Source organism: Juglans regia, chromosome 7 (assembly GCF_001411555.2).
Source record: "Juglans regia cultivar Chandler chromosome 7, Walnut 2.0, whole genome shotgun sequence".
NCBI lineage: Eukaryota > Viridiplantae > Streptophyta > Magnoliopsida > Fagales > Juglandaceae > Juglans > Juglans regia.
In genome coordinates this window covers 36,822,072-36,837,121 of record NC_049907.1, presented here as the reverse complement: position 1 = coordinate 36,837,121, position 15,050 = coordinate 36,822,072, and the positions used below count along the sequence as shown (strand labels likewise).

Below are 15,050 nucleotides of genomic sequence, written 5' to 3'. Positions count from 1 at the left end.
ACTTGCACACACGTTCTTTGCCTTTTCACAACGTTAACAGACAGACACAACTCCCTCCTCAACTTTACGTAGTACCAGTTGTACTACTTCCCCCTTTCCGATTTGAAAGGATTAAGGTTAACCACACAATATAATATATATATATATATATATATATAAATGATATTTATAGTTGTGAGTTTGTAAGTATCGTGTAGTTACTTAAAAAAAGTAAATAAATATGAGATCTACATAAAAAAAAATATATATAATTTTTTAATAGTAGACTCTATTCTTTTTTAAAATGACTGCACGACACTTATATACTTTTCGACTGTATATAACATTACTTATATATATATATATATATATATTCAAAATATATGTAAACATATAAATGTCAATTTTTCAAACATTCGGCAGTACTGATCCTTTTTTGACTTTCGGTCACTCATTTAATGCAAAGATTAATACGCAGTATATCGTATGATCCACATGCTCGCATTATATATATATATAAGGAACAACATGCAACGACGTCGTACCATGGCGTATTACTGAAGTAATATAGTATGAAGTTTGCACGGTTCTGATCATGGCTGGTTTGGCAAGTGGATGAAATATAAAATTTTCATCTCATCTTATGATTTTATTATTATAATTTTTTTAAATTTTCATATTAAATATAATAAATTAATTCTACTTTTTTAAATTTTAATTTAATTTTTTTAAATCTTAAAACAATAATAATATTAAAAAATAATATTTTTAACTTTATTCAAAAACAAAAAATTTTCATCTTCCTATCCAACTTGCGTTTGTTGGTTTGACCACGTCTTACAATTTGCCGACACATATATACTCCCAATCTTGAAATTCTATCAATTTTTTCAATATAATATATTTATACCATTTAATATTATTCATATAAATTATACGGATAATATGAATTGTACATCAACATTTAACGTGGAGTTATTTATGTTAATATTGTCTATATAATAATAGAAAAATGATTTGTTAAAACTTCAAATAAACAAGTCATGTGTAGTCCTCTTATAAAAAAATGAATTTCACTATAAAAAAATATAAAAAATCTTCTACTATTTAGTGAAATTCACATTTTTATTAAAAATTTATATGAGATTTGTCTATTTGAAACTTGTACCTAACATTAATAAATTACATTTTTTACATTGTTGATTGAGGTTTGGGTTGTCTGATTAATGAACAATATAATTAATTTACCTACGGGTGTTGTACATTATGTTGGTGTAATATATCATGTGGAGCAAATTAGAGAATTTTCAGTAAATGCTAGCTGTGACATGTTAAAGAGGGATTTACTAGTGGTAATAACTCGTTAAAATAGATGATAATTAAATTACACATGCCACGTTTCATAGGTGGGAAAAGAGGGATGATGATAAGCTTAAAATACAGAGGACCACGAGAGGTCGCGACACAATTTAATTAATCCCCAATAAGAGATCGATGAAGACGGATCGACAACGTAACGATCATGTGTGGTCATTTGGTAGGGACGAGAGAGATCATGAAAAAAAAGTGTGACAGGGTAACTTTCTGTGTGATGATTGCTGCCAGATTTTATCTAGCTCACACCATTTAATTAGTTTTTTAAACTAATACATATGGAACAAACATAATAATTAATTAATCCCGATCTGAGTCAGAGAAAATTGCGTCAAAATCAGACATTCTAAACCATTAATCTTGTTTTTTTTTTTTTTTTTAAAAAAAAAAAAACATGCACTGCCGGTCGATCTCCTGCCTGTGTTAATTAAAGGACTTTTAATGATTTAATTAAATGACTTGTAATCATCACCATTAAGCTAAAAATAATGGCATGGTAATTATAGCTCGTTAATTACATTAATGTACGTACGTGTTGAAAGCGGAGTAGTTGCCTAAAAACTCTCATACAAGCTTCACAGAAGTAGTTCCCAAATGGGCAAAACAACGAAGCATTTTTTTATATAATGCCTTTTTCGTATGTACGCGCGTTGTTATACATGATGAATAACTAGCCAGTCAATTGCTCACAAGTTCTGAAATGCCTGCATGCCCAGCTAGCACGTCTCTCATGTTGACAACATCCCAGGCCCTAGCTAGCTATTACATGTACGTAACCATATAAAGTTACAACAACAGACAGAAGCTTCCCATATGAGCTGCAACTTTCCTAATTTTATAATATACTCAATTTAATATTTAACGAAGTCACTGTTTCACCTTAATTTGTTTTTAATAGTGGAAGAGAGAGAGAGAGAGAGTAGCAGCCAGTGAGGAAAGCAATAGGAATAGGTTATTTGAATTTAAAAAGGCCATGATTCAACGACGATAATGATACAGTTTAGGTGGGGTGGTGCATGTGAGATCAGGAGAAAGGAGGGTAATGTTTCAAATTTTGAAATCAGTACTAAAAAATTAGAAAAAAAAAAAGAAAAGAAATAAGATTTCAAGGGTAGGTGAGAACTGTGGAATAAGGATGCAACTGAGGCCACGTGGGAGGTCTGCGAACCAACAGTATCATATCTGCCCCCAAAGTCCTCAACTCTCGCCCAACTCTCTCTTATCATCGTGAAAAAATTTATTATTAAGTCTCATACTACACACTATTCTTTTTATGAGTTTTTTAATTTAATTCTCTTATTAAATATATAATATATAAATTATAAATAGAATAATTCAATTATTTTAAAAATAATAAAATCAAAAAAACTTTAAAAAATTTTAAAAAAATAAAAAAATTTTGATCTCCCACATTTGAATGAGGACAATTGGAACAAATCGTTAGCTAAATACCACCTTTTATGTTATTATTTTAATCATCACGATAAAGCTTTCAACTTGTTCTTTTGAATGAGGACAATTGGAACAAATCGTTAGCTAAATACCACCTTTTATGTTATTATTTTAATCATCACGATAAAGCTTTCAACTTGTTCTTTATTTTTATTTTTTTTGCCCCCCTCAGCATAAAGCTGCTTACAACTTTGGCTTTGGGAAATTCGACTTAACATCCTTAAACAACGCTTTGGCCTATTTATGATCATCATCCTCTGCCTCTACAAACTCCCTCTTTCTTCAGTACTTAAAACCGTCGATATTTTGCTTTTATTAATTATATATACTAAATTTTTATTTTATTATTTAATAATAATAAATATGTTAAATTTTAAATAATTTGTACAATGTACTTATATATATTATTAAAAAGTACTGGACACGTGGAGAATGTCCTGGACTTTCTAGCTAGTAGCTCTTTAATTGCCATGCAAACACGGAGGCCGGGTCTTCGCCGTGACAACCACGAACTTGTGGAAAACACAGAACGAATTTAAAATGGACGACATATCTCAATGTTTTGACTTATGGAACTACGTGTTGTGTTAATGTACAAGGGCTCGTGTTTTCACTGCTTTGAACATGTGATAATTCTACATTATTTAATGATCATCAGCACCAATTGTTTATATATTCAAATAGAAAGAATATGTTTAAAAATATATATATACTTATACCTTTGAGTCAAATAAATTCTACAAAAAAGAATAAAATGATCGAGTCATATGAATTATATATACAGTAACGTACACTAGTACTGTTATATTGACACTATGTTTGGTTTTGTTGTTGGAACAAACTGATCAACTTTTAAATTCATTTTAAATTAATTATTGATGAGATTCATTATTTTTTTAATTTTTTATAAAAAAATAAAATCCATCTCAATTTATTTTATATATTTTATACTCATTTTAATTTTAAAAAAATTAAATTCATTTCAATAAAATTTATAAAATATTATTATTTATAATTCAATTAATTAAACTAAAATCCAAAAGTAGCAAGAAAAAGATGCAGGTAAAACCGTAAAGGAAAGAAAATTGCCTAGCCTACAAATAAATCAGAACGTACAAAACTCTGTCCAACACAAATACCTGAAAATTATACTACTACTGTGTATCATGTGATTCATGTGTGTGAATGTGACCCTTAATTTAATTAATTAATTAATTTTTATCCCCGTATGTATATCCCTGGCCTTCACGTGTTCGATTTTATTTTGGTCCCATCATTACTCGCACACAGTGCTTAGTCAGCAAATTATCATAATATTAACCCTATTTAAATTTACCAACGCAGAACGTTCTCTCTCGTGTAATATTTACATCAAATGCCATTTTCTGCATGCTTTTTTCACACGACAATCCAATTTCATGTCTCCTGCGTGAAAATGGGGTTGTAAATTGTAACACCCCTCTGACGCAGCACATATATATAACATAGGAATCTAAAAATGGAAACTCCATTTTCCAAAACCAAGGAGGATTAAACGGAGAGTAGGGGCAAGAGTGGAAAGTACTAAGGAAGCCATGACCCATCGATGGTCCCAGTAGGGTCGGGCACGTGACGTTTTCCGTTACGAATCGCCATCGTACCGTCTTTGCAATGACATATTGGCATTGACCGAAGCAGTGATGTTGTGAGGTTGAGAGTGCATTTTATTTAATGCCTGCATGTGCAAGTATGAGCTTGTAACGGCGTTATTAGCCGTCGTTTGCTATAAATACGGGCTCTTAACCCTCACTTTTTATTGAACCCTATATCTCAATATCAATATCTCTGTCTCTCTCCATCTCTTTCTGCTACGAGTTGGGAGTTTTTTATGGTTTCGTGAAGCAGAAGTCTGGTATATTCGTGTTTTCTTCGAGACTCGTAAGTTTTCTTGAAATGGGAAAGAAAGAGCAGAAGGATCAGAAAGACGATGACAGGGTTGAAGCTGTTCTGGAGCTTCTCAGAAAACAAGCCCCCCTTACAGTAAAGCAGGTGGGAGCTGGGTTCTCTTTCTTACTATTACGCTATCTGTCACCAAACTTAATTTGCTACGTCTTTGAAACAATGAGCATCTCTGTTTGAAAGATCTGTACGTGTTACTGTTGCTACTTCTCTCTCTCTCTCTGTATTTTTTTTTTCTCAAAGAACCATCGTGCATGATCTCGTGGTTTGCTTAACTGTATAGAAAGCTCATTCTATAGAGAGTAAATAGTAGCTAGCCTGTTCAGCTAAAAGTATCTTTCTTCGTTAAATTCTTCAAGTTGTTCCATGTACTTGAGATAGACAAGCGAATCATTTTTTATGGAACTCCGTTATGAGTTTTGTCATGGCTTTACACTAATATGTGGCACTATTGTTGACAGGAGAAGTTCTGCAACAAGGCTTGCGTAGAACGGTTTCTGAAAGCAAAAGGAGATAGTGTGAAGAAAGCTGCGAAGAACTTAAGAGCTTGCCTTTCCTGGAGAGATGGTATTGGCACAGGTAAACGTTTCCTTCTTCTACTCCTCAAAAGCTATTCCCACCCGTCTTTGCAACCAGCATTTTCGTTGCCGGTTTCGTTTCTTTTTGTCTCAATGAGCAAATTAAGAATCTTGCTTTTCCACTTTGAATTAAGCGTTAAAGTTAAATTCCCCGTAATGATTAAAGTCACTTCCTCACGACACCAAAAATAAAAAATAAAAAAATAAAAAATAATAATAATAATTCAAAATTGAAGTAAGTCTATGGTTGTTTTGCAATAATCTGTTCGCTTGTTTCATTTTGGACATAGATCACTTGATAGCAGATGAGTTCTCAGCTGAGATCGCCGAAGGCGTTGCTTATGTGGCCGGTCATGATGAAGAATCCAGACCTATTTTGGTAACTCCCCAATTACTTGCTCTATTTTTTTTTTTTTTTTTTGTTGAAAATGCAAGAGAGTGAGTCGAGATCGGACTCAGAAAAAATTGTTCTACCTTTGTTACAGATTTTCCGGATCAAGCAAGATTACCAGAAATTCCATTCCCAAAAACTGTGAGTATCCAGACATGAAACTGGAAGTTTTTGTCGTAAACGACGTTGTAACAAGTCTCACAATATTACTCGTAATAATTCTTCTTTCTTGTTAATTTTAATTCTTTTAGGTTTACTCGTTTGCTGGTGTTTACGCTGGAGGTTGCCATCCAAACCATGCCGAAAAACGTCGAGCACTTCGTTCTTCTTCTCGACGCGAGTAAGTTTACTCAGAATAACCACACCTTCCTTTTGAAGTTCATATATATATAGGTTCGAAATTCATGTCTAGTTTTAGGCTTTTAGCCATTTTAGAATATTGACTTCAAATCTGTACGCTTGCTACTGTACGTGGCAACCTGGTCAATGGCTCCCGGCACGCAACCATGTCGGAGCACCGGCAATCTCTGAGAAATTCTCAAAAAAGTGTCTGGAGTGCCCCTGAACTGTCATGGTGGAGGTCCGAATAATGGTTCGGCAGTGTAGGGGTATTATTGGGAATTGGAGCTTGTACTCTCCTAGATTTGGTCAATTTCAAAGCTGTAGCTTCCTTAAATAAATGATCTCCAGCAGAAATACGTACCCAGGATTCTACTTTTTGCTTTGCCAGTACAGATAATAAAAATAAATTTTTTTTTTTTTTAAAATTTTAATTTCATTGAGCAAATCTTATTTAAGGGATATAAAAGCATTAAGCATCGAGCTTACTTTGAAAGCATGATGCAATGCAGGCTTTTTCAGGTCTGCATCGGGTTTTATGAATTTATTGCTGGCTACACTGAAAACTGTGGCAGAGTACTACCCAGGCAGGCTGCACAAGGCTTTTGTCATTGATCCTCCATCTCTATTCTCTTATCTATGGAAGGTAAAAGTGTTTAAACCCATGCCCTGTTGAGGGCATGCAGCTCTCCATGGAATCCAGTTTGTACCAATATTACCGTTGAATTTGGATATTGCATTGTTTCTTAAGTGTTTGAGTGGACCACCTTTATATAATTATTGCTCTTTAGTTTTCTAAGTACTTAAGCCACCATTATATCATCCTTAATCAATTCTAAAACGGCCCCGTTTCACATTCCTTTTTTGGGTTTCGACAATCCTGCCATAGATTATTGAACCCTAATTTAAAATTCATATTTCAGTAGGATAAACTAGTTGATATTCAGCTGAATTGTTGAGGTTTTTCTTTTCTTTGATCAAAGATTCAAAAGTCAATTGTCTAGATTAGATGTGATCTGCTGACATTTTTTGTTTCCAGCATTGAAAATGCAGAAGATGATGTCTGATCATACATTATTTTCAAATTGATTAGAAATTTGATAAGGTGTTGAGTAAAATCTTGACCATCTGTTATATTCTATGCATGGATGCAGGGTGCTCGGCCGTTCGTTGAGTTATCAACGGCCACGATTGTTGTATCGTCACTAGATTTTGAAGAATCCCTGGACTTTAACGATTTCTCAACCTACCCACGACCACGAGCATCGTCCCTTCGGTTTGACCCTTCGTCTTTGAAATCAACGGCCAAGATCGGCTCATGCTCATCCTCCCGCTTCTCGTTCACGGTCTCGCACCACTTTGACTCGCTGAAACCTTGGTACCTAAGCTTAACTGACACGTCAGCTTCGAAAGTAGGTCCCACGACACCATCTTCTTTGGGCCCCGCTCTAATTTCCCCACTCAACGCTCGATCCTTCTCGTTCGCATCACCGGCTGCGAGAACTCCACCTGCGAGCATCTACGGTGGAAGCAACATGACTAGGCCAACGAGGAAATCTCTGTTCCCTTCAACCCCGTTGCCACAGCGTACCACCAACAGTGAGCCTAGCAAAATCTCCCAGCCTCGCACCCCACGACCCTCGTTCCTCCAATCACCGGCCATGTTTTTCCGCAAGGATTGCCACGTCAGCCGTAACGACAGGTCTCGGGAGTCGTTCTTACCATTTTTGAAGTTCTACAGGAGGCCATACGATGAGATGATTTACAGGTCAAAGATGAGGCCCCCACTTGGTGGACTAATCTCCATCGTTTCTCCCCACCTAAGACGCCGCCACGTGTCCGTATCGCAACGGTTCTGATCGAGCATGGAACCCGAGAAAAAGGGAAAGAAAAAAAAGTACATAATGAATTAACAATCTCCATGACACTACTGCTAATAATTTGATTAATTATTTCTGCCTTCAACTTCGAGGAAAAAAGAAAAGTCACAGCGACGACGACGTGCTAGGTGGGGTGTGAGAAGGTGTGCACCATGTCCCATTTTGAGGTTTGTGGCTTCACAAAGTCTACGTTTTGGGGGCAAAGCATCATCATCATGCATGGGAGCAAGACAACGTGGTCGAGACGGAGAACATTTTGCTTTGGAAATCATATGGTGGGAAATAGAACTGTATTAGAAGCACCAAAGAGTACTCGAAAGGAATGCCCTCTGTTTCGATTCAAAGTTGATATATAAATTTTATTTTTTGTTGTTTGTGAAAACGAGAGTTTTTTTTTTGAGGTAATAGAATCTTTTGGACTTATATTACGTGGTTGCATGGTTGGACTTTGTTTATAATAATAATAGTAATAAATAACTCAGATTTGAATACTTTCATTTTGTAACGTTGTTCTTGTATTATTTTGCTGATATCTCATATTTTAATGCGTTGGTTTCAACGTTGTAGCAGAGTTTTAGTAGGAATATGTGTCGGGTTTTGTTTGAGAAGTCAAAATGGAGTCTCTACATTTTATATTCTTAAGAATACGATAAAAATAAAACAGTACTGTTGCATAACATTGGGAATTGAAATTGACATGATACTATACAGATCGACACTGCCTGTACACACATATACATCTGGTTCTGAGGATGGTGTTTTGTCGTGAAGCTAGTGTCGTTTAGGCATCAAGGTTCTTTTACTTAAGTAGTGACGTAAGAGACTTGGGATCCTTCCATTTGGAGTCTACTGTTGTTTCACTACTTCCTAGCTTGGGCCTTGTATTTTACCCTCGGACTTCAGAGTGTAGGGTTCATTCAGCAGGCAGTGTTTTGTACTGCTATAATATACTGTTAAAGAGTTTGGAGTTTATTCTTTGTTGTTTGTGAGTCTGAAGGTGTCCTTTTCATGGTTTTTTGGAGTACCTCTCTGATCAGGTGAATATGGACAAGGGTTGTGAACTTGTGATGATGACAATGACTGGGATTTGACATAAGGTTCCCCAACTATAGTTCTCTTGTACATAGATAGAATCTAGATGGCATTGAGACCTATCCCAATGTGAAACTCCTGGAACATCATCCGTCGGATGGCAAAGTTAATCTTGTCCATCGTTTTGATATATCCAAACAAAACATTTTAGAATCCAAATTCCAAGTGCTGCCCAATTAATCTGCATGATATATAGCCATCCCCATGGGTGATTTGATGATTTGCAGAATGAAGTGAATTGAATGGGCTTGATTGAGGGTCTGTACCTCGTTTACATGCCAAATGGGTAATACTATAAGCAAGCAATCCACTAAAAATGTCATATTTCTCAAGTATTCGTCATAATTATACTCCAAAAAGGGTAAAAATTGTTGTCTTCAACGCCATAATCGGTATACTTCAGTAAGGTTGGGGTAAAAAGTACCCTATATAGTTGTGTTCAACCGTATTAAGTTTTGGTTCTCATTGAACATAGCAAATATGCAGGCCTCCAAATTCAAGTCTGCCCTTCTAGGAGTGCCTCCCATACTCGTCACGTGCTTCTTTAGGTTGTAGATGTTGGCATTAGCTATGGTTGTATAAGGCTCATTGCCCTCAGGAGGCCAGCCGGTTTCAGACACCACAATTTTGACATCCTCGCCCACCACTCTCACCATCGCCGCTACAAAAGCATCTACCGTAGCATCAAAGTGTTAATTGTAGTACTTGTAACCACCATCTATAACTTTGGTGTTTGAGATTGAAAAGGAGCATATATAGTCCGATGATATATGGGTAGGGTCCGAGACAAGGGCAAAGTAGAGGGTACATTGATCTGAAGTAAAAACAGAATTTAAAAGAATTAAATTCATACTGGAAAGGAAAAACAGAATTCTTGTGAGATTGTGGGAGGGGGCACCATAAGAACCCCATTTTCTTGTTATTTACATTGTCTTGTGTGTTTGTCTTTACAGTACTCTCTCATTCATGTATAGAAAGAACAGAGAGCAAGAGTCTCTTAAGTACCCTTGTGGGACACATCTCTCATTCACAATCCAGTTCTAAAAGAAAGTGGATCGAAGGTAAGTCTTATGCTAAAGGGCAAGGCTCCGACAAAAGACACGTGTCTCTAATCCAATGAATCAAATTCTAACGGGACCGAAGCCACACCATAAACTTAAAAATGCACCTTGAAAAAGAACTGTTGCATTTACATTGCGAGAAAGCAGAAGTAGAAGATAATGGGGTAATAAAAATGAATAAAGAGAGAGGTGCCCTGTTCTATATTCGCTATTATTGTCAAAATAACTAGTGAAAGAAAAAAATCCTCATGATGAATACTACTATGTAATGAACTTTTCTTTCTTGCAAGACTCCTTAAGATGCATCGAATGCTCAATAAAATATTACCCCGACTTCTAACAAACAATGAACAAACCAACACCTTTGCCATTAGTGAACCGTAACTTATCTCGCTGTTCTTTACTAGCAAGCAACTCCTCCACATCTCTACATTAATTGCATATCTAATAATTAAATACTACCTAAATAATAGAAAGGCCGGCCATACTTTAATTCCTTTCTGTAATTGCAAAATAATCCGTTATTGTGACTTTCAGCAGCTAAAAATTTACATTTATTAACCATCCAGATTCCAGTGCATCATAAAGTAATAACAAAATGCCAACCACGAAACTGTATTACACAAAATGTAGCTGACATAGAAATCATAACATGAACAAACTCAGCATAAAAGTAGCCAATTAAAGTACATGAAGTCCACATTTATTATTTATGTAAACCAAGTATAACCTTTCAACAGAGTTCTTACAGAATCGATATGTCCAGGATCAACGGAAACCTGAAAAACCATAGCAACTTGAGTTGTAATGAAACTGAACATTTACATCACACCGCTATATCTTCTTCTGAACTGTAACTAAGTTCAGTTTAGACCCAAAAGTTCTGTGCAGAGCTTCTGCACACCAGCCATGCCCATCATCAATTGTTGGCATCCTAACTTCCATGACAGGAATTGCAGCCTGTTGAGATCCTGGCACCACAACCCCAGCCAGTACTCTCAGCACATCCGAGGCATCAATGTCCATGCACACATTTATATCTGGAACTCCCTTGGGAGCTGGAGGAATACCCACGAGCTTGAAATATCCCAGAAGATGATTCTCGTCCACCTTCTTCCCTTCACCTTCATATACAACAATCAACGCTTCAGTTTGATTATCATGAACAGTTGTGAAAGCTAACTCTTTCCGTGCTGGCATTGTAGTGTTTCTAGGTATAATGGGTACAAAATTGTTTCCATCGGCCTGAATCCCAATAGCAAGGGGTGTAACTTGAATGGTCAATAAGTCCAAACTTCCGAAAGGATCATTTATACCTGAAGCCACTGCTCCTTCTAGTGCTGCCCCACAGACAGCAGCTTCCATTGGGTTTATCCCTTTGTAAAGCTCCTGTCTTTTACATATAGTCATAATAAGATTCTTTATCTTTGGAATAAATGAGCAACCTCCCACGGCAATTATGTCAGTCACATCATCGGGTTCTATCTTGGCATCACGCAGGCATTGGATTATGAGGCTCTCACACTTCTCGAACACCTCTCTGTTGACTTCCTGAAATTCCTCCTGGTTCACGACCTTACATATTTTTGACCCGTTTCCCAGGTCAACATCAATTTGTACACTGGTCTCGAAGGAGAGCCTGTGGATTGCATCCTGAGTTGCTACTCGAAGCAAGCCCATTGATTTAATCTCATTGATCCCATGGTTTGAGAAGATGATCTCGGAATCAGGCAACAAATGTCGCATCATATTCTGAAGCATGTCTTCTCCTCCTATAGCACTTCCTGCCAGAGCTTTTATTTGCGAAACTCCTCCAGCTGTAGCACTAACAGCGACGTCAGAATAGCCAGCACCCATATTAAATATCAGTGCAATCTTCTCGCATCCACTTCCCATATTCTCATGTATTGTCTGTTGCTGCTGCTGTGCATATAACAGTGCCACAGCTGTTGGTTCAGGCATCAGTCTTAGGACATGAAGGCCAGCCATGGCACAGGCTCTTTCGATTCGGGTCACCTGGAAGCGACTAAATGAAACTGGAATGGTGAGAACAACATTTCTTATGGGCCGCTTTAGTGCAATCTCAGCCATTGCTCTTAATTCCACCAGAAATATTGCCAAGACTTCTTCAGGAGTGGTGGATCTCCAGACATTGTTAACCAAGGCTGCAATGAAAGGGCGGACACCAATGTCCAATGTTTGTACCAAAAACGGAAGGCTTTTGCTCGCATGAACAACTGGATCAGTATCAACTCTTCCAATTAAGCGTTTCATGTTGAAGATTGAAGCTCCAGATAACATTTCAAGCTCATGGGTGTGCTGATTACTGACTCCCCCTGAAGGGGCATCATCTTTGAAAGTTACATACGATCGCATCACCTTTTGGTTTCTAGTGTTTTTAAGGAGCTCTACTTGGGAGCCATTCCAGACTGCAACACTACATTGTGAAGTGCCGATATCAATTCCTATTGCAATTTCTGGAAAAGCAGAAGATGATTTCTCCTCTCCAGTGGTTTCACTATCTGATGCTACGGTGTATTCTGGTTCAGCCATTCCTGCATTTTGACAAATTTCAGAAGGGCTGGAGATATCACTCAACACTTAGCGAACAAAGTTGTCAGCAGACAACCATTGCAGACATAGCTATATGGGAATATAAATGACAGACCACGAGAAATATCAGATTCTTCATCTGATACAAGAAACACAAACTAGCCATACAAAATTAAAATTTGTTTAAATAGAATTAGATGGGAGGGGAAAATAGAGAGATGACTACACTTGCCAGGCTTTTCAATCAAGGATGAGAAATTTTCTGGAAAAAAGTTACAAAAGACGTGGCACTGGAAGAAAAAGCTTGTAATAGATACCGTGTCCTAACAGCACGACAGAGATTCAATGTAGTAGAAATAATATTGTCAGCAAGTCCTCTCGAGTGTACTCTGCACCAACAGAAAAAATCCTAATATTGAACTGTTGACTTTTATCTTTCTTTAGGAGCAACCAATAACCTTCCACGTTAGTTGCAATGAATCACAACATTCTCAAATAAAATCATAAATTGAGCAAAATACAAATGTTTTTTTAACCTTATATGAGTGCCTACAAACTCAATTCACAAGCTAAACAGCGTTGATTCAGTTTGTCTACTCAAAAAGCACCATTCCACCTGATGACAATATATTTGATTCCTTTATCAGCCGAGTGCAGTACAGATTGGTGATCAAACTCCTCACAAGAGGCCAATTTCTTGGCGACTTCCAATTAACAAGAATTTTCAACAAAAAGTTAATGCTAAGTCTCAAAACAAATGCAATATATGGTCTTATGGAGTGAGAGAATGTGCATTAAACAATTGTTGCAATATACATGCGAAAATGAGTGGGTAAGCCCCACGTTGGGTGACAGCCAAAACCAGGCTCAAGCTATGTTATACCCCTAAAATGTTGTTTCATATCTAAGAGGACAATCCTTTCATTGTTGGAATGTATGCTTTATTGGTCTTTTAAGTTTAAGAATATGGTATGTTCAAGCTTATTTCTTCCTAAACATGACATTGATTTTTACCGCAGTAATTATGAGAACTAGTTATGCCCAGAAATGACTCGAGTGACCGAGTCACATTGATTGCAGGTTCCTTGAATTAGACACAGCTAGAAGCACCAAATTCCTAGGTTATTAATGTGGAGCTGTAACCTAATAGGATATGACCAACTTCTTCACAACTAATATTTGGACTTAATGATGTTTATTTTCAATTCTCAGGATGATGATGCCTTCGGGTAATTTCTAGTAAGCACGGTTCTTAAGCCACACTTAAGCTCAAGAGGCAATGAATCAGCATTAAGCAACAACCCACAACCCTTCTAGAACATTATAACCTCTAAGGTCTAAATGGCTTTCCAGAGTAACGAATTGTAAAAATAAAGTCTGTGTAGGTCTTCCCACAAACACCTTCAAGGTCTTTCAACTCCCAATCAATTGATGTGAACCCCACAAGACCACACGCAGAAGCATAAAACTAAAACAAAACCGACCCATTTCCTCATGAACTAAAATAAACTAAAATAGCAAAACAGATCGTAAAAGAAGGATCCTCCCATACCAAGAACGACTAGAAAAGAAGAAGGAAGCATGTCAGAGAACAGAGAGTTACTAGCCGTGGGAGCCCGTAATAGCAAAGCAAAATGAGACAAAAAAGGAAATGAGGTACTTACTGCTCTGAGAGTCGACGAGGAGAGATAGAAAGTGAGAGGAGCTCTTGAGAAAAGACGGGGGAATTGGAAGCTGCGAGACACTGCGTGCTTGAAGACTTGAGAGATTGCCGAGGAGCTAAATAGGAAAGTCGCTCAACTTCTAGAGTTTCCCGGATAGAGTAGGAAAAATAGTGAGCTTTTTTTTGTATAGAAGTGAAAACTGCAATATGTGAGCACTAAGACGCAGATCACGTTAACGATATACACGAGCATTCTCTATGATTTCGTTTCAAAAGCATAGCCGTCCGATTCTTGCCACGTCTTACAAATTATGATGTGAGGTCAGATGTGCATCATAGTAGTCGCGCACGATCCGAAACCATATACATCACAACATTTTGTGGGTGCCCGCGAGAAGTGTCCAGAAAAAGAACAGAGAACTGCGTGGCGACCTGGAGATTAAACCTTGTGCTGACAGATGTCACCGTCCAGTGACAAGTCAGCTATTTGGGCTCGGGTGACTGACTCGGATCCGTTTCTTTCCGGTCTCCTAGATGGTGGGCTTGGCTTAGTTTCTCTTTCACTACCCATATTTCGGCTGAAAAGACGAAGTCCTAGTCTTTAGCGACATGGCCCAATAATATGTGAAACAAAATAGAACAAAACAGTCTTTCTTTTCTTGGTGAAATATGACTATGTGAATATGTTTGAAGAAGATAATGAATATGATGAACATAATGATCATTTAAAAGTTCAACAAAGATCTTAAA

At 37.0% G+C, this 15,050-nt stretch overlaps 2 protein-coding genes across 4 annotated transcripts; one reads left to right on the top strand and one right to left on the bottom strand.

Annotated features, from left to right (window-relative positions):
- Positions 1 to 4,605: 4,605 nt before the first annotated feature.
- Positions 4,606 to 8,275, top strand: LOC109018720. Its single transcript, XM_019000877.2, has 7 exons — positions 4,606 to 4,833; positions 5,205 to 5,322; positions 5,612 to 5,700; positions 5,807 to 5,853; positions 5,964 to 6,052; positions 6,564 to 6,697; positions 7,206 to 8,275. Exons 1-7 carry the CDS (start codon positions 4,738 to 4,740, stop codon positions 7,908 to 7,910), a joined length of 1,278 nt encoding a protein of 425 aa, XP_018856422.2. The 5' UTR covers positions 4,606 to 4,737; the 3' UTR covers positions 7,911 to 8,275.
- Positions 8,276 to 10,654: 2,379 nt separating this feature from the next.
- LOC109018718 (heat shock 70 kDa protein 8) lies at positions 10,655 to 14,462 on the bottom strand. Of its 3 annotated transcripts, XM_019000872.2 has the most exons (3): positions 14,302 to 14,462; positions 12,955 to 13,026; positions 10,655 to 12,639 (listed from the first exon to the last, which is right to left on the bottom strand). In XM_019000872.2, the coding sequence occupies exon 3, from the start codon at positions 12,635 to 12,637 to the stop codon at positions 10,919 to 10,921; it is 1,719 nt and encodes a 572-aa protein (XP_018856417.1). In that variant the 5' UTR covers positions 12,638 to 12,639; positions 12,955 to 13,026; positions 14,302 to 14,462; the 3' UTR covers positions 10,655 to 10,918. The 3 variants fall into 3 exon arrangements, with proteins under 3 accessions (XP_018856417.1, XP_018856416.1, XP_018856418.1); XM_019000871.2 differs by lacking the exon at positions 12,955 to 13,026; XM_019000873.2 differs by lacking the exons at positions 12,955 to 13,026; positions 14,302 to 14,462 and adding an exon at positions 12,870 to 12,888.
- Positions 14,463 to 15,050: the final 588 nt, after the last annotated feature.